Here is a 21,304-nt window from a genome sequence, read left to right on the forward strand (position 1 = left end):
CTCAAAATATTGTATTGTCTTGTACTCACCCTTCTTCTTGTGACATGTGAGATGATACAGTGCTTGCCTATGTGATGAGATGAAGTGAGGTGGATGACGTGAATGACGTCGGCACCGGCCCTGTGACAGAGCGTTAGGCTTGGTAGTGGTGACTTGGACACAAGCACTGCAACACCTCGACAGCTGGGCTTGTGAGCCAGTTGGTCGCACGGCAGCTGGGTAGCGCATCCAGGGTGGATTTGCTGCACAAACGGACGACTCGTGTACCAGGCAGGAGGAAGCGGGACAGCATGAAATTTCAGCAAGCTACTCAGAATGGTGTGCAATTTGAAATTTAGGAATCGTTTATTTCTGGAATTTTCCATTTAATATTTTCTGCCTGCAGGTAACTGAAATAGTAGAAAGCGAAATCGCATATAAGGGGCGGGGCAGGGTCTATTATGCTCTGTTCTGGCCTCAGGGGAGCTTGGGTCCCCAAAGACCCTTCTTCATCCGATAAGTCACTACTCAATCCCAGAGTGGATGGGAAGGTAAGTCAATTAAGTTCCGATTGTGGCCATATTGAATGGGGGGGGCATAATGAATGGGGGGGGGGGACTTGAGACAGACTGAGAAGTCTGAGACGTGGGAGGCCTCAAGACCACGGCCTTTGCTGGGTGAGCCACAGGACTTTTGCCTGGGTTGAGGGCGGTGTCTGGGGCTCTCAGGTGGGTTTGTTTTCAGCGATGCAGGCGTAGTTGGTACTGGGGTCCTCCGTGGAGCCTTCCCTGTCTGGATGGCGAAGGTCAGGTCGCTTGCAGTAGGGCAGCGCTGGCAGAGACGCACAGTGGAGTTCCTGCTCCGAGAGCCCAGTGCTGAAGCCGACAGGAGGAGGTGGCAGTAGGGGCCTTCCTCCGGAGCCTGCCCCGGGAGTTTCTGCCCCACCCCCACTTGCTGACGTCACTGCCTTCTCAGTCTCTCCTCCCCACTCCCCTCCCGCCTCCCCGACTTCCCGCCCCCTCAGCTCAGGCTCTTCCCCCGATTTCCCTTTCGCTGTAGTCTCACTGTCCACCTCCTCTGCCCCCGCCCCTTACCCTAATTCTCTCTCACTTCCTCTCTTGGTGTCTCTCTCTCTCTCTTCTCCCAGTCTTTTTTTTTTTCTCTTTTGCTCTCACTCTTGTCTCTCTCATTTCTCCCCCTCTTTCTCTTTTGTTTCACTTCCTTTTCCTATCTCTACACCATTTCTTTCATCTCTTCTACCCATTCTCTTATTTCTCTTTTTGCCTCTCTCTTATTTTTCTCTCAGTGACTCTCTCATGCTCCTGCCTTCTCTCTCTTCCCTGGCCCCCACCATCTCAAGCCTCAGCCTTCTCTAGTGGGGCCCCCTCACCCACTTCCCTGCCCCTGCACTCACCTAGCTTCTTTCCAGCTTCCTCACTGGAAGAAAAAAATAGGTCAGCGTGGCCCAACCTTTGTGCCCCCACCATGCCCCGCCCCCCCAGGTCTGCTCCTCACTTGCTGATTTGCCTGTTGTTCCCATGGCCAAAGCCCCGGACTCTCTTTTTGGACACTCTTCCCTTCCCTCTCCCAGCTTCCTCACCAGGGCGTGTCAGGGTTGATGGGAGCTTCTGGGAAAGCGGTTAGAAAGGTTGTGGGTGTGGGTCCCTTGGGGCATTGCTGTGCGGTGCTGACAAAAGTCAGGGTGGGCTCGCCTCTCCGATACAGCCAACACATACAGGAGGGCAGAACCACAACGAGGAGCCCTCCCAGCCCTGAGCTGCCGTAGAGGTAAAGGCATTTGTCTGCAGGAAAAAGGACTGAGTGTGAGAGGGCCCCTTTCCCTCTTCAGCCTGCCTCATCCTCCTGGTTGGTGGGGATACCTCAGCGCCCCCTCCCACAGAATTAGAGGCAGACTAATATACTCTCCAAGATTCTTCTCACCTCCTACCAGAGGGACCCACCCATCATTGGTCACATCACTCACTGCTGAAACCTCTTATCCCTCAGAGGCTCCCATTGCCACCCCTACTGCATCTGGGCATCCCTGTGAAGTCCCTTGCCCACCTCACTGCTGGTCCTGAGAGGTCACCTACTCATGAACTGCACACACCACTTTTCACACACTGCACCCTGTGCGAGGGTTACCTTGACTGTACGGAATCATTCAAATCTGACATTAGGTTGGGGACTGAAGACTGGCTTGGAGGCCAGAAAACCCGGCCCCTGCCCTGTCAGCCTAAATGGCCTGGGGTGAGTTGTGTGCCTCCAGTTCCTCAGCTGGAAAGTACAGATTCTCTGTTATAATCTTCCCGGGCTGAGTACCCTCACTCCTGTGCAGCCTGAACTGGGCACTTTCCATTCATCACTGCATACAGGAGGGTGCGCTGGTACCCATCTCCCTGGTGAGGAACCAGTCCAGAAGTGCCAGAGCTGGGGTTCAAGTTCATTTTTGTCCAGCTCCAGAGCCCATCCCCTTTCCCTGCCCCAGGCTGACCATAAGGGCCTCCCCAACACTGGATACCTCTAAATTCTGTTCAGAAAGGGAGTTGATGGAAAAGGAGAAGCAAGAGTATGGAATGCCTGCGGGGACTGGTGGAAATGTAGGGAGGGAAGCGTCTGATAGAATGTTCTGGGGCTTCGAGAACAAAGCCACCTCCTATGCTATAACCAAGAAGGTATGCGCCACCAGCTAAATACCTGACTACTAACCACGAGATTCCCTGTTATCAGAAGCAATTGAGGCATAACTCTGCATCCTTCTGAAAACCTGTTCAATCCTCACTGCCCTCCTTTCTCCCTCGAGCTTTTCCCAGAAGGAAGGCCCATAAATCTCCCTGACTTTTTGTCACCGAATCAGCCATCCCCGATCAGAGGATATTGTCTTGCAAACACCTACACCCTGGACACCTAGGGTGGATTAGGAGGGTGACCCACCCTCCCTTGGGGCAGCTATACACCCTTAAAAGCCCTTCTGCCCTTTTCCTTACTGCTGTAGTCTGCTTGGACTCAGTCCGCCTGATCTCAGTGTCTGGCCTTAAACAAAAGCCCTTAATTGGACCTCTTTGACTCCCGGTCCTTTCTTAGCCACCTTGGTGACCTAAAAGTATCCAGCACCACCTGGCCCCGAGGGCTGCTCCTTCAGCCCCAGAGCGACTCAGGAGAGCTTGAAGAGTCGCTTCTTATGGGGCAGATTCTGCAGGGCTGAAATGGGCCATGGAGGAGTGTCTGGGGCCCCATAACTTCCCTTCAGGCACTTCCTGTCCTACAACCACTGGTTCCTGTTTAAAGGCAAAGAGGGGGCCTCTGACTTCACCCCAGAGCCAGATGCACTGAATTCTGGGATGTGTGGGGCAGCGGGAGCAGAAGCCCAGGTGGAGAGGAGGGCCTGAGGTTGCCACAGAAGGCAGTAGGGGCAGAAGTGGATTGTTTTTAATTTTGGAAGGCAGCAGAGACGGAGGGTGGGCAGAGGGTTCCTCCAGGGCCAAGGGGACATCAAAGCTATACTTTCTTGACCATAGCCTCATCTTACTCTGGGGTGTGCCTGTCCCGCACCCTCCCCCAAGGGCCCCTGCACCTTTCCAACTTACCCAGAGCCTATGGCCTGCAGGGGGTTGAGGGTTGGGTGGGGCAACTCAAGACTGGCTATAGCTGCCTGGGTGGAAGGAATTGTTGCCACCTATGACATTCCCGCCCCTTCTCTGGCTTTAACTTCTCTCCCAGCCTTGAGGCCTCCCCAGCATCATTAGAACAGGAAGTTAGGCTTTGAGGGTAGGGTTAGGACATTTTTCCTTTCAGACTCCTTAGACTGTAGAGAAGCCTGTAACCTCTCAGATCTTGCCATCCTATTGACCCTGCAAGGAGTCAGTGACTGCATCCATCCTCCAGGTGCCTTCCCTGATTAACTTTCTCCCAGTTACTTCTCGAACTGCATCCACTGAGAGCTCATGATCTCAGTGTATGTGTGTGGACACACCCTAGGTCCCGCACCAGACTGGGAGCTCTGGTGGTTTGGGGGTGACTCACCTTCTCGAGTTCCAGGCTCTAACTAGCAGGGTGCTTGGCCAATGGATTTACAAATAGGAAAGTCAAAGGCAGACTAGATCTACATAAGTGTTGCTGTTAGATCTAGGATAGAAAGTTGATGATAAATTGGTGTTTTGAAAAAAGGGATGGGTAATCCAGGTGGACTTTTGCTAGAGGCAGCATTCTGATATTAAGCACAAAAGTAAGTAAAGGCAGTAGTCCGAGGCTCTCTGGACAGAGTTGTGGATGAAGCCCTCTCAGTGGTACTGTGATGGTCAGGGAGGTGTGTGCTGGAGGGCTGCACACCCTTCCTTGAGGAGGGTGGGCTGGGGAACTCACGGAGGCAAGGGGTCAGGAGGAGATCTGGTGCCTGGGTCCGTGAGCATTTGCATTTTCTTCTCCAAATTCAGAAACCTTTTGCTATTTCCTCTCCCTCCCCCTTCATATTGTTTTTTTTTTTCTTTCTTGCAGGACAGTAGGACAATATTCAGTCTGGGGAAGTTTTATACATTTATCATTAAAAAGTTTAAACATAGAAAAAATGGAAAGAATTGTACAGTGAACATATCTCTATCATCTAGATTCTTCAATTAAACATTTTTCTATATTTTCTTTATCACTTATATATCAATCTGTCTCATTTTTTTATTCCTTTCACAGTTGCGAACATCAGTACATTTCATCTCTAAACCCTTTGCCATTGCCATGTTTAGCATTGTCTTGAGTTCATTATTTGTTTCTCTGTTTCTCTTTTGAAGAGTTGAGGAAGGCAAAGTTTACATGTAGTGAAATGCACAAATCTGAACTCACTTTGTTTTTTTTTTTAAGACTTTATTTATTTATTTTTAGAGGGGAAGGGAAGGAGAGAAATATCAATGTATGGTTGCCTCTCAGGCGTCTCCTGCCTGGAACTGGCCTGCAACCCAGGCATGTGCCCTGACTGGGAATTGAACTGCAACCCTTTAGTTCCCAGGCCCGCATTCAATCCACTGAGCTACTCCAGCCAGGGCTAAACTCACTTAGTTTTAAACTGTCTTTTGATCAAGGCTCTGGAGCCAGGCTGCCTGGGTTCAAATTCCTACTCCCCCACTACTGTGTGACTTTCCACAAGTTCCTAATGTCTCTCTGCCTCAGTTTCCTCTTACAGGATTTTTATTGGGATTAAAATAATTATTATATATAAAGTGTATGCATCAGTTGCAGGCATATACTAAGTGCTGTTTGTCTATTAACTATATTGTCATTATTATCCAAACATACAGAGATGCCACTGAGAAAGGGAGATGATCTGCAACCACCTATAACTTCCTTGGACCTGGTCTTTCCCTCAACTCCTACTTCACGGTCTGTGCTAACATTCGTTTGATCTGTGCTGCCTGGTCTTGCTTACTCATTCATTTGTCCTTTCTTCATCTGTTCATAAACATTTAGTCATCACCTACTCAATGGATGGGGCTCATTCTGGGCTGCAAGCTCTTTGAGGACATGCCTTATGGCCTTCTCGTGTGTACTCTGCAGCCAGGGAGGTAATGCTCATTCCATCCCTCTTCAGTGAGACCCCCTTCAGCTGCCATTGCTGTGGACTCAGCTCTGGGGGGTGGGGGAGACAGGAATGGAGGAGGTCAGTCCAGTGTGGGGAAAATGTTCTTCTTAGGGACCTGGACGTCCATCCCTCAAGACCCTAGTTCTTGACATCAGGCAGGGCTGTGGGTGCAGACTTCTCTCCAGCACCCACCTCTGGGGTGCAGAAGCCTGCAGGATGCACTGGATATTGGGAGTTCTGTGTTCTCATTGCAGCTTTGCTGACAGACTTTTCTGCAATCTCCCTGCTCTGCCTGCGCCTCAGTTTCCTTCCCTACTGAGCCAGAAGATCTCTAAGACCCCCTCCGGATCTACACTGAAAGCCTGTCTCTCCACCTCCACTCCTTCCCCAGTTCAAGGAACCCCAGCATCCAGCTGCCCCACCCCAGCTCTGTGTAAACAGGAAGCTGGGTGAGGGGAGCAGGGGTGTGTGGAAAGTCCCAAGCAGGTGTGTGGGTCTATGGGGAGGGTGGGCCCCACCCCTGAGATATGAAAGCCCCCCTCCCCTGGCCCTGGCTCAGTCTCAATGGGGGCACTGGGGCTGGAAGGCTGGGGGAGGAGGCCCCGGGGGAAGGGCTGCCTCCTGCTGGCTGTGGCAGGAACCACTTCCCTGGTGACTTTACTGCTGGCTGTGCCTATCACTGTCCTGGCTGTGCTGGCTGTGGTGTCCCAGAAGCAAGGAGGACTGGTGAGTGGCTGCAACAAGTACCCAGAGGGCTGTTGCTCATGCTCACTTATTTCTGGCTATGCCTGAGGTCTCTTGTGTCACCTGCTCAGCTGGCTTGGCTGTCTCTGGCAGGGATTTCTGGTTCTCCTCTTTGCTGGCTCTTTCCATGTTCCTGTGATGCTGTTGTGTCCTGATGTCTCCAGGCTCCTTCCTGGTTGTCTCTCTGTCTCCTTCCTCTTCCCAAGAAATACTTAGGCTTCAGTCTCCCTGTCCAAGTGTATCTACCTTGACTGCTCCCCTGCCAGGGAGATGGCTGTTGGACTGGGAGGGGTGGGATTGGCATCAGCTGAGACTGAATTCTGGCCACTGTGACCCCACCCACTCAGGTAACGGAGACCACTGACCCAGGGGCACGAGCAAAGGCCCAGCAGCGACTGGGTAAGAGCAGATCATCTCCTTTCCCAGCTCCAGCTCCTCAGGGACTCCCAGCTCTCACCCCTCTGCACCCCCAGATGCTCTCCTACTCTTAGTCCAGGAATCCAGGTGCCTCATCCCTGGGCCCTGCCGCCCTGTCTTCTCAGGGTGACCATGCCTGGGTAGCGCCCCATCCCAATCGTGGACTCTTCGTCCCTTTCAGGGTCCCAGGAGCTGTCTGAGCAGGAAGCAGAAACAGATCCCAGCCTCAGGCTCCCAGCTGCTCACCTCATAGGTAAGGGTCTCGTAGATCTGAATAGTCCAAGGGGGCCAGTTCTGTTCCTTCATTGTTAGAACCCCTTTGCTCCGTCATTGCAGTGCTCTGGGTCTAACTCAATTCACCACCTCTCGCCCCTAACAAGCCCACCCTTCTACCAGCCCCGCGTTCCAGCTTCTTGCTTCCCTCTTGGAGCAGGCAAAACCCGGCTTGGATCTCCTCCCCAGCGCAGCGCCCCACACCCCACACCCCACACCCAGGTGCCCTCAGGTCCCAGGTGCACCCATTGCAGAGGCAGCACCCTTACCCCGCCCTCTCCCGGCTCGTCCCTGCAGTGGGTTGGAAGTCCCCGCTCTCCCTCTGCCCGCCCTCCCGGGAGTTCCCGGCCAGAATCGCTCCTCCGGGAACGGATTCCCGAGAGCCGACCCGCCCATTTCTCTGCAGGCGCCTGGACGCAGGGACAGGGTCTGGGCTGGGAGACGGAGAAAGAAGAGGCGTTTCTGAGGAGCGGGGCGCAGTTCTCCAGCACCGACGGGCTGGCCCTCCCGCGGGACGGCCTCTATTACCTCTACTGCCAGGTCGGCTACCGAGGCCGGGCGCCCCCTGCGGACCGGGACCCCGTCGACCGCTCGGTCACGCTGCGCAGCCGGCTGTACCGGGCGCGGGGCGCCTACGGACCCCACAGGACTCCGGAGCTGCTGCTCGAGGGCGTGGAGACTGTGAGCCCAGCCTTGGACCGGACCCGGAAGCTCTGGTACACGAGCGTGGGGGTCGGCGGCCTGGTGCAGCTCCAGAGGGGCGAGAGGGTGTACGTGAACATCAGCCACCCCGACATGGTGGACTACAGGAGAGGGAAGACTTTCTTTGGGGCTGTGATGGTGGGGTGATGATGGCAGCCCTGCAGCGTGGGAGTGGGTCTGTCAGCCCAGCTGTTGGGGACCCAGACACCAGGGACCCCGTGGCAGGGGTGAAAGGCAGGACGCTGTTTGGAAACTGATTTTGATCCTGATGAAAATAAAGAATGTTAAGCTTTAGTGCTGCCCATACAGATGCTGACATGCTAACATGCCTCGGTTCAGGGCAGCCACACAAAGTTGGTTAAATGTTCTCTGTGTTTTTCTGGATGCTTGAAATAAGGGTTGGTTAAATATTCTCTCGTGTTTTACTGGATACTTGAAACAATTCATAACATATTGTATGGGGGCCGATTCCTGGAATGGAGGTCTGTAGTCCCACCCACCCTCTGCCTCTGAATGGCCTTGTCTCAGCATTGGCCTAGTTGGAGGGTAGAAGGAAGAGCACCTCAGACTCCCAGCATCTGCAAGCATCCTGATTCTCAGAGCCACACGAACCCCACCCCACTGTACTCTTCTCTTGGGTCCCTCCAACACTGAGAGAGGGGTCATTACAGGGGAAGGCAAGCACTACTCAGAAAGGCCCAGCCCCAGAAGACCCCTGAAACTGGCTGAGAACTGGAGGCTTCAAGGGCCCAGCACTTCTGCCCTGCCGGGAACCTGCAGGCCCTTTCACCACTACCCCAGAGTCAACTTTCCTTCCAAGGAGCAAAAGTAACAGCTCATGGGGTGCGAAGGGAGGAGGCTAAAGGAGAAAGCTGGGAGGGCGTTTGAGAGAGAGAGAGAGAGACGGTGTGGGGGTGGTGTCTGAGGACACCATGTAGAACCTGGGGAGAAGGAGAGGAGGAAAATCTGATGCCGCCTGTTGTGGGGATGGAAGGTTCTCACCCCTCTTTCACACTTCAGGTCTCCTTCCTTTGAATGGGCGAATGTGGGGGCCTGGGGTGAGTAACAGCAGCCTTCTCCCCCCCTAAGTGACTTTCAGCCCTGGGCTGGAGGAGGCAGAGGGGGACTCCAGGCCCTACCGAGGTCACCCCAGTGGGTCACCCCACCCGTGCAGCACACCGCATGGGTTTCCTCTGCCTGCTGGTGACTCATTTTATTTCTTCACTCTACTCTTCATTTTCTCTTTTGGTTAGGATTTTTCTCCTAGAAAACATTGTAGATTAAACAAAACATTTTAAAGTCCCTTGATGCCAAGGTAGCAGTGCTTTCCTTGGGTCCATCATGCCCCTCAGAGGGAAAATATGGGCCAGAGACATGCTTGCCATATGAGTTTATACTCAGCTCAATATTTGTGCCAATTTTTAGATTGAAGCATTAGGAAAGGACCAATTAAGATATTATTGTTATTATTTATCAGTTTTATTTATTTTATTTAAAAGTTGATTTTAGAGTAGGGAGAGGAGAAGGAAACCTCTATTTGTTGTTCCACTTAGTTATGCATTTATTGGTCAATTCTTGAATGTACCTAGACTGGGTTGCAGCCGTGGCCTATCAGTGGGGCATTCTAACCAGCTGAGCTAAGTGGCCAGGGCTATTAGATGTCAGTTTTAGAAACCAGTTTCAGTCCCGAGAATAGGTGAGTTCAGTTAAACAGTTGTCTCTCATTTTAGGAGGCCATGATGAGGTAACTCCCAAAATTAGGCCTCTAGTGAAAATAATTAGGTATTTCATGAGAGGCATCTCTATGGAAACAAAAGGAAAACAATGCTTAGTGATTGAAACCAACTGTAATCCCAGTCTGTGCGTTCTGAAGGCAGCCAGTGGAGAAGATTTGAAGATGTCTGGCTCGAGTCACCTTCAGATGGAGCAGAGGCAGGCATGCAAGGGTCTGGTAGTTCTCTTGGTTTTCAATTTTAATGTCTTTTTTCCTGCAACAGGCATAAAGGCTGTCCATATGTGAGCTGTCATAGTGATTTCTCTGAAGTTTTTATCAAGTTGCCCCACTTTCACTTGTACGGCTTTGGAAAAGGGGCAGTTTTAGTCCTCAGTGATTTTTCTCTCTAAAATAAGCCTAATTTTTACCACATGTAGCCAAGACTAATTTGTTTGTGAAATAAGTCTAGTTTCAATCAAGTTGGCCTATTATCTACATATGAGCAGCAGGAATGGTAAGTAACCACATAGGCTCCTTTACATCTGCTTTGCTGGAATTTTTCATAAGGAATCTTCAGATTGAACTTTAAAGGCTCCTGAGGCCAGAAAAGTCAAGGCAAGGACTTGCCATCAGACATCATCTGCAGTACCTCTATATTTGGGTGAGGTTCTCTCTTTGAGTAATTGAGATTTGTGCACCTGCCAGGAAGCAACCTTCTTTACTCACCTAGTTAAGGCTTCTGAGAACCCTGCAAGGGTTCATCATCATTCTGAGAAAGAATGATGCTAATTACTTCAAAGAGAAGGATGTTGCAGACCAAGGGCAAAAGTGCCCTTGGTTACACTACATACTGGGGAGGTTTAGCACAGACTTTAGGAAGTTACAGTAAGTAATTAGAATTCTTAACCCTTAGAAACCTTAATTTCTTTTTTAAAAAATATTTATTTATTTTTAGAGAGATACTTGTTGCCTCAATTCAGGGTGAGGAAGTTTCAGCAAAAAGCAAGTCTCAAAGCAGTCTTGGTACAATGCAGGCCTGATTCCCCACAGGAGAACGTATTGGTGGGCGTGGGTCCTGTGCATCAGACCTCACTTTCCACTGGCCTTCCGAGTGGGAGCTGGGCCCATGCCACAAAGAACGGTCTCCTATAGGCCTACAAACCAAAGGGTTGCCAGTTTGATTCCCAGTCAGGGCACGTGCAGGGTTGTGGGCCAGGTCAACCACTTCCGGGCATGTGAGAGGCCACCACACATTGATGTTTCTCTTCCTCTCTTTCTCCTTCCCTTCTTTCTAAAAATAAATAAAGTCTAAAAAATAATAAATTCATTTACTTAATTAAACTCATTTTAATTTTATTTAGCTTGACCACATGTAAAATTTCTTTCTCAAGTTTTCTTATTCACAAACCTTTCACAATTTTCCTTGTCCCTCTTAGCTTGTCTCTTTTTAGTCATTCACAAATAATCAATATGTTTTAGTACAAACTATTTTCTTTTCAATTTCTTAAAAAATGCATTTCAAAAAAAAAATGCATTTCCAGGCCCTGGCCAGGTAACGCAGTTTGTTAAAACATTGTCCCAATACACCAAGATCTCAGGTTCAATCCTTGGTTGGGGCACATACAAGAAGCAGCAACAACTGTACAAATAAGTGGAACAACACATTAGCATTTCTTTCTCTCTCTCTCTCTTTCTCTCCCTGCTTCCTCTCTGTCTCTGTAAACACAATCAATAAAAAAAAGTTTTTTAAAAGGCATTTCCAAGCCTTATATCTTCTTTTCCTGAACATTTATGTTATTTCCTTCCATAGTAATTAGAATTCTTAACCCTTAGAAACCTTAATTTCTTTTTTAAAAAATATTTATTTATTTTTAGAGAGAGGGGAAGGGAGGGAGAGAGGGAGATAAACATCAATGTATGAGAGATACTTCGATTAGTTGCTTCTTACAAGCCCCCAACTGGGGACCTGGCCTGCAACCCAGGCACGTGCCCTGACTGGGAATCAAGCTGGCAACCTTTGGGTTCATAGGCCAGTGCTCAATTCACTGAGCCACGCTAGCCAGAGCAAAACCTTAATTTCTAATGACAACTGAAAAGTAAGCAATTAGCATTCTGTAGATTGGCAAATTTATGAATATATTTCCTAACCTCTGGAAATGTAGTGTTTTTTACTGGTAAATACATTTCATAAATTTTAGATATCATATGCTTCCTCACCAAAGTATGACACATGTTCATTAGCAGATCCAAATTTATCTTTTAGTTTCTCTGTAATAAGAAGTCAAAAGTAGATAGACTTATTTAACGATTAATATTTTAGTATTTTATCTTACTGGGAAATGATGTAGACAGTTAATGAATTTAACTTGAATCATTGTTTAACTTAACTTGGCAAAACTCTGGGATACAAGTTACCAAAATGATTTTGATAAACTATTTAAGTAAATATACCATAAAACATAAATATTGCTGAAAATTTCACCTAAAACTTTTAACTCACTTACATCTATTTATTTTACTTGTTCTCAATAATTTGTTTAGGTTACTTGAAAATTTTATTCTATGAAGTTATTTTTCTTGCTGATAAATTTTGCAACGGAGACAGTGTGAACTTATTTAACTAATAAACCCAGGTAAAATAGAAGTATTGTACATAATTCTGATAACTGTAAAAATATGTTTATTTAACCAAATCAAACTCAAACCAATTTTAAAAAAAATTTTTTTAAGGATTTATCTATTTTTAGAGAGAGGGAAAGGGAAGGAGAAAGAGAGGGAGAGACGCATCAATGTGTGGCTGCCTCTCGCATGCCCATTTCTGAGGATCTGGCCTGCAACCCAGGCATGTGCCCTGACTGGGAATCAAACCAGTGACCCTTAGGTTCTCAGCCTGCACTCAGTCCACTGAGCTACACTAGTCAGGGCTCAAACCAGTTTTAATATCAAATACCTTCCCAGAGCACTTTATCCTGAAAAAAACACTTGGATTAGTTTCTTTTTTTTTTTTAAGAGTATTTCTTAAAAAACAAAGACACTGAAATAGAGAACAAGGGGACAGTGACTAGAGGGGAGTAGGAACGGAAGTTAAGGGGAAAAAGGGGGAGGGATTTGGAGAAACAAATAGGAAGGACACAGGGACGAGAACTAAGGGGGGTTGAAATGGGAGGGAGGTGGGGAGCAAGGGGTGGGGGAGGCTGGGATGGGAGAAATAGACAAAAAACTGTACTTGAAAAATAACTAAATAAAATTAATTAAAATTTAAAAAAAGAGTATTTCTTTTTTTTTAAGATTAAAAAAATTTACTCATCTTTAGAGGGGAGGGAAAGGAAAGAGGGAGAGAAATATCAATGTATGTTGCCTCTCATGCATCCCCTGCTGGGAACTGGCCTGCAACCCAGGCAATGTGCCCTGACTGGGAATCGAACCACAATCTTTGTTTGCAGGTCCGCGCTCAATCCACTGAGCTACACCAGCCAAGAGTTTCTTTTTTTTTTTTTTTTTAATATTTTATTCATTTATTTTTAGAGAGGGGAAGGGAGAGAGAAAGAGAGGGAGAGAAACATCAATGTCAGAGTGAAACATTGATTGGTTGCTTTTTGTAAGTACCCTGATCCTGGACCGAATTCAAAGCCTGTGTCCTGACCAGGTATCAAACCTGATGCCGACCTTTTTCACTTTGTGGGATAACACTCAACCAACTGAGCCACACTGGTGAAAGCTGGATTCGTTTTTAATTTTAATTAAAATTAAAAGTTAAATAAAAATTAAAATTAGTTTTTAATTTTAATTAAGCATTTAATTTCTTTAAGCCAGGTAAACACAGCTCTTATCCAAATTAGTAGTACTATCCAGAGATAAAAAATACCACACAACATACATGAACATACAGACAGATGCAAACAAAGACCTAATAGTTTTGTTTTCAAAATTTCAGCCATGAGTCAGTACAATAAGGCAAAACCCCACTAATTTATAAGTTAATTTTTTAGATGGCTAAGGCCTTTTCTTACTAATATTTGTAGATAAAACAATTAAGATTTGTATTTGTTCTTGGCATGGAGTTTTGGAATCAGAGCAGCAGTTTGTGCTTAAAAAAAAAACACATTTCTCTTTCTCGTGTCTCAATCTTAGGGACTGAGGACGATAAAGACAGGTGGATTCGCCCTGCTTCTGGAGCTGCATTTTCGGTCTCACAAAGATTTGTAGGATAAGGTCAGTTGCTCTCAACTTCCCCCATACTGGGTTTTAACTTATCTGGCATCATAGATTGAGCTACCTGTTCAACTACATCATTCCTAATTTGCTTCTTTCCCTCTGTGTACATAGTTTTATTTTAGTTTAGAGAAGGAGGATTTAAAAAAAAATTCCCGTGAAGCTTTGAATCTTTAGCTTCCAATTTTGCCAAATTTCTGATCATAGAGTCATTAAATTACTCGAAATATCAGGTTCTGGTGGGGAGAAAAAGTAAAAAATTTTGAAGCATCTGTTCAAATGGGCAATATTTCTTTTAAAATCCTTTTAGAGCTCTTTTAAATTAATTACTTAAAATATTTTATTTATTTGTTTTTAGAGAGAGGGGAAGGGAGGGAGAGAAACATCAGTGTGTGGTTGCTTCTTGCACAACCCCCACCCGGGATCTGGTCCACAACCCAGGCATGTGCCCTGATGGGGAATTGAGCTGGCAACCCTTTGGTTCACAGCCTGTGCTCAACCTACTGAGCTATACCAGCCAGGGCTAGGCTACCTTTGAATCATTTACTTTCTGAGTCTTCTAAATACCAATTGAAAACTACTTTAAATTCAGCCTGTTTAACATTTCTAAGGTTTTCCAATTGTGCATGCAAAGTCACTAATTTTGGAATTTCAAAAGATCCCTCGGCTTGGCAGGGTAGCTCAGATGGTTAGAGCACCGTACCACTATGCCAAGGTTTTAGGTTTGATCTCTAGTCAGGGCACATACAAGAATCAACCAACAAATGCATCAATAAGTGGAAAACCAAATTGATGTTTCTGTCTCTCATCAATCAATCAATCAATCAATCAATTTTTAAAAATCTCTGAAGTAGCCACTGTGGCCCTGGATGGGGTGGCTTAGTGGACTGAGTGCTGGCCAGCGAGCCAAAAGGTCACCAGTTCGATTCCTAGTCAGGGCATATACCTGGGTTGTGGGCCAGGTCCCCATTTGGGGGCATGTGAAAGACATCCAATCAATGTTTCTCTCCCTCTCTTCTCTTCTCTCTAAAAATAAATAAGAAAAAATCTTTTTTTTTTAAGATTTATTTATTTATCTTTAGAGGGGAAGAGAAGGAGAGAGAGAGAGAAACATCAATGTATGGTTGCCTTTCATGCATCCCCTGCTGGGAACTGGCCTGCAGGGAACTGGCCTGCAACCCCAGTATGTGCCCTGACTGGGAATCGAACCGCGATTGTCTGGTTTGCAGGCCCGAGCTCAATCCACTGAGCTACACCAGCCAGGGCGAAAGAAATCTTTAAAAATAAATAAATAGCCCTGGCTAATGTGGCTCAGTGGATTGAGTGCCAGCCCACGAACCAAAGGGTTGCCAGGAACAAAAGGGTCACTTATAGGGAACCATTCCTCATGGCATGGTGAATGTAGCCCAACCCTAACAGAAAGCCGACAGGTGCCCATCAGCACACAGGAAGCCGAACCCATGGATTGGTTCTCCCATGGGGAATCAGGCCTGCATTGTACCTAGGCTGCTTTGAGACTTACTTTTGCTAAAACTCCCTTCCCCTGAATTGAGGCAGCAAATGTTTACTGCATATCTTTAAAGTAACTTCTAAAATCTATGCTAAACCTCCCAAGGATGGAGTGTAACCAGTTCAACCACTTTTTCCTTTGCGTTTGCAAATATCCTTTTTCTTTGTAGTAATTAGCAACTTCCTCTCCTTTGTTATCTGTAAAAGGTAACCACCTAAGGGGAACCTGTGCATAGTAAATGAGGACCATCCTGAATGTAATGCGCCCAGAAAAGCAATAAAAGCTTGTCCACACAAGGGTTGGGGTCCTCTCTCACTCAGGGAGTGGCCGTGCCATCCCTTATTCTCCACAGGACTTCTGCAGTCTGTGTGAATTTGTTTGTCGCATCTACAACATATGGACCCTGTGGGCTGGGGTCTGCATCAGGTTGCCAGTTCGATTCCCAGTCAGGGCACATGCCTGAGTTGCAGGCCAGATCCCCAGTAGGAAATGTGCGAGAGGCAACCACACACTGATGTTTCTCTCTCTCTCTTTCTCCCTCCCTTTCCCTCTCTCTCTCTTAAAAAAATCTAAAAATAAAATAAAGTATTATAAATAAATAAATAAATAAATAAATAAATAAACTAAACACATAAAGTGGCCACTGCTGTTCTAAGTTATCTTTTGTATATGTGATCCTTTGGGATAATAACTTAATTGAGAATAAATCATCAGTTTTGAACATATATATAGCTGGTGTTCCAGTTGGGGACTGTCCTTTTGAGGCAAATTTGGACATCCCATGACAAAAACAGGTACCAGAAGACTAAAGAATATAAGCTCTGAACCTCAACCAAAGGAAGAAGGGTCAGAACTCAGAGAACGCACCACCGGAATCCCAGAACTGTCACGGAGATGACAGAGCACAGAGGGCTCAAACAGCTACCTTGCTTGAGCAATCCAGTGGCGACACGGGGATTGCAGCAGAGTGTTTTTCGGATCACACTGCTGCCCCCATAATGTCGAGTGAGTGTAAATGTAGCAGAAGGCTTTGCTAGTAATAAATGATAAAGAATTATTCAAAGGTTTTAGGGTTTGCAAAGTGGAAAAAAAGAAACGCCACCACACAATATGCAGAGTGTTCTGAGGAAGAAAGGAAAGCTGAGGGTTCTTACAGCAAACAGTACATTCTTGAGAAGAGTCAGTTCTGCATTCTTAGTCTCTGGACTGGTCCGAGATGGTAAAGTTCTAGATGACCAGTGTTCTGGAGACTGGTTATCAGGTAGTCTGGATACATGAACAGTCTTTCCTTAGCCCTTCAGGGGGTAGTCAGAGTTTTATCAGGCAGAAGGTTTGATGTATATCTAAGCATCGACACAGGAAAGGAAAGTTCAAAAGTTTAAGTTCTCAGGCTAGTTAAAACAAGAATAGAATTGTTTCCTCAGGCCTCAACCTACTTGATTTTAGTAATTTAGTGTCTTGACAATTGCGACTCCATTTTATTTCTTCATGTTATTTCTCAGTGGCAGGGGAGAAAGCCCAGCTTCTGAGCCCAGTGTGGGCTCACATTCTCTGGGCCTTCATTTCTGACTTAATATTTGTTTGTGACTGTGCCCAGAAGAGCCTCCTGGGGGTAAGAGGTGCTTTTCTCTTGCCAACTCACCCACCTCACATCCCTCCCCTCATCAGTTGCCAAGAAAATCAGTGAGACCAAACCGGCATATGAACCCTTCACCCACATCTTATTCCTAGTTTGTTATTTTCTTCTATCTCTTCAATTCCTCCCACTGAGAGATGGAAGGGGATAGAATAGCTGGGGGCCAAATAAAGGAAAAAAGCCAGAATTCACTGAGTACCTACTATGCCACGTGCTGTGCTAAGTGCCCTGAGGTAGCTTGTGTCTTCTCTTGTGTTCCCGTAGGTGATGGGCATTCTTATCTCCACCTGATAGATGAGGTTCAGTGACTGGTTCAGGTGGCACAGGTTCAGGCAAGGGTTGGCTGGAGGGCCCCCAGAGGGTGATTTGGACTCCAGATGCTTGAATGTCTGGAAGTCCCTTGGCTATGATTTAGGTGTCAGAGAATATGACTCCTCCCCGTCCTCCCTCCCAGGCAACAGCCGGAAATCTCACCTGAGCACCTGAGCTGCAGGACTTCCCCTCTGGTTTGGAATTCCCTGAGTTGGAAATTCCCATGTCCCTGAGGGAAAGGTAATTAGGTTCAGGCTTCAGTTTCCTGGGGGCGGGGCATATCTGGCTTAAGCTTTGTTTTATGTAGGGTTTTCCTGAGCCCCACTGTCCAGGCAGTTAAGACTGGGTTCAAGGATCTTAAGCCTGGTGGAAGAGGACTTCAGGGAGCAGCCTCCCACCCCCAATGAAGAGTGAATTCCAAGAAAGAGACCATGTTTCTTTTCTAAGCACACTTTATTTCTCGCCACTGACCAGTAGGGCGATTACAGACACAACTCCCCTGGGGAGCAGAGGTTCTGTGATGTAGCGACAGTTAGTCACCAAATCAGCATTGTTTAGACACCTTGATCAGATAAATACTTTTTCAAAACACAAGCAGAAGGAGGCACAGAGGCTGAGAGGCCAGGTGGCAACAGCCTAAAGTTCAGCTCCGTTTTCACAGAAAACATGTCTGAGCCAAGGCAACCCCTGCACTGGGTCTCCCAGGACACCCAGCATCCCGAATAAATAACTTTCATCAGTAAATAAATAAATAATAAATAAATAATAAATAATCACAAGTGCAAACATAAATAGAAGGAGCTGGCTCCACAGGAGAAGGGGCTGGGCTTTCCATCTCAGGGAAGCTTCTGGAAACATTTGAGGCCATGGAGGCCTGAGGTCCACTTATGTCAATTTGTAGGTAAGCTCTCAAGGGATGTTCTGAAGTGTTCTGGCTCCACATTCCAGGTGACCTAGGTTGGATTCATAGATCCAAACCTGAGGCCCCCATTGCATTCTGGAAGCCCTCGTTCGAACGCTGGGTGGTGGCCAGTGCCCCATTGTCCAGGCAGCACATTCGTGCATCCTAGGTTTCTAAGTGTTTAAAGTTCTAAGCTCGGGCTGGCCTTGAGCCACTAATTCCCTTTTCAAACCAGAAGGGATGAAGAGGTTGGAAGGAAAGGTTGATAAAGAGATTAAGATGGACTGGGATGGACATCCTGCTCCCTCACAGGGCAATGAGCCCAAAGTAGACCTGCCCAGATTCAGCAAAGTCGAGATAGTCGGGCAGGTTGACCTCGGCGCTGAGTTGATCATCTTTCTCCAGCTGGAAGACCCCTCCCAGGTAGATGGGTTCATACCAGGGCTTGGCGTCAGTCCCCTCCGGGGTCTCCCGTTGGCAAGGGCTCTTGATGGCAGAGAGGAGGTTGACCTTTTGGGGGTAGGAGGCGGAAAAGCGGCTGATGGTGTGGGTAAGGAGCAAATGGGTGGGAGGGCAGCCTTGGCCCTTGAAGAGGACCTGGGAGTAGATGAGGTATAGCCCGTCCGAGGGCACAACCAGCTGGTTTTTTGTCAGTTGCACACCATTGGCCAGGAGAGCATTGGCCACCTGATTCTTCCACTGCAGCTGCCCCACAGCTTGCTGATTTGCTGGAGGGAGGGAGAGAAAGAGGGAGAGGTGAGTCAGTGTGAACCTGTCAGTTCCACTCTCCACATCCTGGCCCTCAAGTTCTGCCCACCCCCCACATCCTGTGTCTGTCCCCTCTCTCTGTCTTCCCATATCCCATCAGGCCATGAGGTTCTGACTATACCCTGCAAGGCCTATGGTGTTTCTTCACCCTCCCCTTGAATTCAGTAAGTTCTTCTCATACTGTCTCCAAGGTCTGTCTACCTTCAGCTTGGGTTCAGCCCCCAAACCCTATTCTTCCTCAGCCCACCTGCTTCTTCATTCCCTAGACATGTCCTCAGAACTCTTACCTACAACGTGGGCAACAGGCTTGTCACTTGGGGTTCGGGAAGATAATCCTGAAGAGGAAAGAAGAAAAGATGAGATTCTTAAGCTTCCAAAAAAAAAAAAAATACCCTGTTACTTTGACCTCCATTCCTCATCTCCCCAAGCCCCAAGTCTAAATTCCCCCACTGCTACCATCCTAGGACTAACCCCCAACTCTACCCAAACCCAGAAGTAGGAGAGGGGATTTGGAGACACTTACCAAGGGTCTGAGCCAGTGAAGGGCCAATTAGGAACTGCTGGGGAGAAGGAGGAGGATTAGAATCAGAGCAAGTCATTTCTAGATAGAAACAGCTGGCTACTTATCTAGTGGGTGTCTCCGTCTGATGTGTCTACTTTTCTCTCTTCGTTTGTCTATTCACTCATCCAACAATCTTTTGTTGAGTGCCTTCCACATGCCAGACATTCTGTCTTCATCTTTCCTTATCTCTCCTTCCCTCACCACTCTTTCATATCTCCCTTATCTCTTTATTCATATCACTTGTTTTCTTCCTATCTCTCTACCCACACCCCACATCTTTCTACATATCTCTCTTTATATATGTTTATCTCTTGCTCATTCATTCATTCAACAAATGTTTAGTTAGCACCTTCCAGGTGACGGATATTCTATCTCTCCATCTTTCTGTCTTCCCTGATCTCTCTCCATTTCTCTTTCTGCCTTCCCATCTTTCTCCAGTGTTCTCTCACCCTCCGTCTCCCCCATTTTTCTCGGGGTGGGAGAAGGAGCCCAGGCTGGTGAGGCACTCACCTCTTCCCTCTGGGGGCCGATCACCCCGAAGTGCAAGAGGCAGAAGAGTGTGGTGGCTCCTGCCACAAGGAGGAAGGAGAAGAGGCTGAGGCACAAGCACCGTCTGGAGCCCTGGGGACCCCTTGCCTTCTTGGGGAGCACCTCCTCAGCCAGTTCCACGTCCCGGATCATGCTTTCAGTGCTCATGATGTCCTTTCCAGAAGGGCTCACGTCTAGCTGGGAAATGGTGTCGGAGGGAGAGAGTCACCTGGCTGCTTCTCTGGGAGCTGTGTCGTCTGAGAGATTACTTCCAGGGGGTCTGGAGTTGCTTCTCTCTCTCTTGGCTGGTCCCCTGTTGTCCTCACTGAGGGAGCTTCTGCTGGCAGGCTGTACAAACAGCTGCCTTTATACGCCTGAGGAGAAGAGGGCGGGGAAAGGCTCTCATTCAACCAGCGGAAAACTTCCTTTGTGGAGAAACCCATGAGCTCATCTGGAGGAAGCGGTAGTGGGCCCTACATCTTCTGTCTCGGTTTCTTCTCCATTGCGGGGGTGGGGATTTGGAAAGTTGGGGACACCCAGGCATCAGGGATACTCCCCACCCTCCCCACTTGGATTCTGAGAGGGGCTCGTTGGCCCCCTACCGCTGTGACTGTAGGACCTTGTAGGCTGAACCCTGTCCCCCTCTGACCTAATTCCCATTGATTTCATTCCTTTTGGGGACCAGGGCTGTGGCCTGTGTCCCTCTGATTTTCAGAGAGGACTCACATAGGGACAGAACTAGGAATGGAAGGGGCTTCAGAAAGCCGAGTCCTTGATAGTGAGAAAAAGGGGGGAAGCTGTGCTGGGTCCTGAGACATGAGTTTGGATCCCTGAAGTCAGAAAGAGCTGAGGGAAGGGAGGTGGGGGTGTGGATGGGGCCTCTGGGAGGGCTTGGGGGCAGGTTGCAGGGACAGTCCTGGGACAGCCCCAGAGGGAATGAAGGCAACCCTGGGAATTCACAAACTCCACCAGGGCAGGCCTTCTTTCATTCTGATCAGGGACTCACGGTGCTGATTTCGGTCTTGGCTTCCGGAAGAACCCGAGGCCGATTTTTGCCTGAAGGCCCCATCCCTCAGAACCCCGACGTATAGCTATGTATCCCCAAAGACCTCCTGCTCTCTTCAGATTCCTGGAGACAGCCCTAGACCTCAGCCCCCCTGTGTGTGACCATATCCCCTCACATGTCATTTGTATTTCCCAGGCCCCTAGCCTTGGAGGCTTTCCAACGCCTCAGGGCCCTTGCGTGGCCGTGTCTTCCAGGGGGTCCCCACGCTCCATCCCCACGGTCCTTGAAGACCCTTTTGTGAAGTCACTTCTCTCCAGAGGCTTCCTATAACCCCTGTTCCTCACAGCCTTGCTATGTGGCCATATCTGCTAGGGTTCCTCTGACTTGCATTCCTCCAGACCTTGAACTCCATTTTTTGGTCTTCTCAGCTTATCCTTTGGTTTCCCTGCAGGGCCTGGCTGCCTTGCACCGGCC

At 48.0% G+C, this 21,304-nt stretch overlaps 3 protein-coding genes across 5 annotated transcripts; 1 reads left to right on the forward strand and 2 right to left on the reverse strand.

Annotated features, from left to right (window-relative positions):
* Positions 1 to 321: 321 nt before the first annotated feature.
* On the reverse strand, positions 322 to 1,519 carry LST1 (leukocyte specific transcript 1). The gene is made up of 2 exons (XM_053667437.1): positions 1,495 to 1,519; positions 322 to 900 (listed from the first exon to the last, which is right to left on the reverse strand). The coding sequence occupies exons 1-2, from the start codon at positions 1,517 to 1,519 to the stop codon at positions 704 to 706; spliced, it is 222 nt and encodes a 73-aa protein (XP_053523412.1). The 3' UTR covers positions 322 to 703.
* A 4,525-nt stretch (positions 1,520 to 6,044) lies between these two features.
* Positions 6,045 to 7,975, forward strand: LTB (lymphotoxin beta). Of its 2 annotated transcripts, XM_037151362.2 has the most exons (4): positions 6,093 to 6,271; positions 6,637 to 6,688; positions 6,888 to 6,959; positions 7,386 to 7,975. In XM_037151362.2, exons 1-4 carry the CDS (start codon positions 6,110 to 6,112, stop codon positions 7,826 to 7,828), a joined length of 729 nt encoding a protein of 242 aa, XP_037007257.2. In that variant the 5' UTR covers positions 6,093 to 6,109; the 3' UTR covers positions 7,829 to 7,975. The 2 variants fall into 2 exon arrangements, with proteins under 2 accessions (XP_037007258.2, XP_037007257.2); XM_037151363.2 differs by lacking the exon at positions 6,637 to 6,688 and having other exon boundaries at positions 6,045 to 6,271; positions 7,386 to 7,474.
* Positions 7,976 to 17,499: 9,524 nt separating this feature from the next.
* TNF (tumor necrosis factor) lies at positions 17,500 to 20,148 on the reverse strand. Of its 2 annotated transcripts, none has more exons than XM_037151356.2 (4): positions 19,807 to 20,148; positions 19,258 to 19,291; positions 19,022 to 19,069; positions 17,500 to 18,694 (listed from the first exon to the last, which is right to left on the reverse strand). In XM_037151356.2, exons 1-4 carry the CDS (start codon positions 19,990 to 19,992, stop codon positions 18,273 to 18,275), a joined length of 690 nt encoding a protein of 229 aa, XP_037007251.2. In that variant the 5' UTR covers positions 19,993 to 20,148; the 3' UTR covers positions 17,500 to 18,272. The 2 variants fall into 2 exon arrangements, with proteins under 2 accessions (XP_037007251.2, XP_037007250.2); XM_037151355.2 differs by having other exon boundaries at positions 19,258 to 19,294.
* Positions 20,149 to 21,304: the final 1,156 nt, after the last annotated feature.

Source organism: Artibeus jamaicensis, unplaced genomic scaffold, assembly GCF_021234435.1.
Source record: "Artibeus jamaicensis isolate MK-2021 breed Jamaican fruit bat unplaced genomic scaffold, CSHL_Jam_final contig_469, whole genome shotgun sequence".
Lineage (NCBI taxonomy): Eukaryota > Metazoa > Chordata > Mammalia > Chiroptera > Phyllostomidae > Artibeus > Artibeus jamaicensis.

Coding starts and splice junctions, on each gene's coding strand:
- LST1 (XM_053667437.1), bottom strand. CDS start 1,519: ATGGGAACAACAGGCAAATCAGCAA. Junction 901..1,494: donor AACAACAGGCAAATCAGCAA/GTGAGGAGCAGA, acceptor CTCCCGGGGCAG/GCTCCGGAGGAAGGCCCCTA.
- LTB (XM_037151362.2), top strand. CDS start 6,110: ATGGGGGCACTGGGGCTGGAAGGCTGGGGGAGGAGGCCCCGGGGGAAG. Junction 6,272..6,636: donor CCCAGAAGCAAGGAGGACTG/GTGAGTGGCTGC, acceptor CCACCCACTCAG/GTAACGGAGACCACTGACCC. Junction 6,960..7,385: donor CCCAGCTGCTCACCTCATAG/GTAAGGGTCTCG, acceptor ATTTCTCTGCAG/GCGCCTGGACGCAGGGACAG.
- TNF (XM_037151355.2), bottom strand. CDS start 19,992: ATGAGCACTGAAAGCATGATCCGGGACGTGGAACTGGCTGAGGAGGTG. Junction 19,295..19,806: donor TCGGCCCCCAGAGGGAAGAG/GTGAGTGCCTCA, acceptor CCTTCTCCCCAG/CAGTTCCTAATTGGCCCTTC. Junction 19,070..19,257: donor TTCACTGGCTCAGACCCTTG/GTAAGTGTCTCC, acceptor TTTCCTCTTCAG/GATTATCTTCCCGAACCCCA.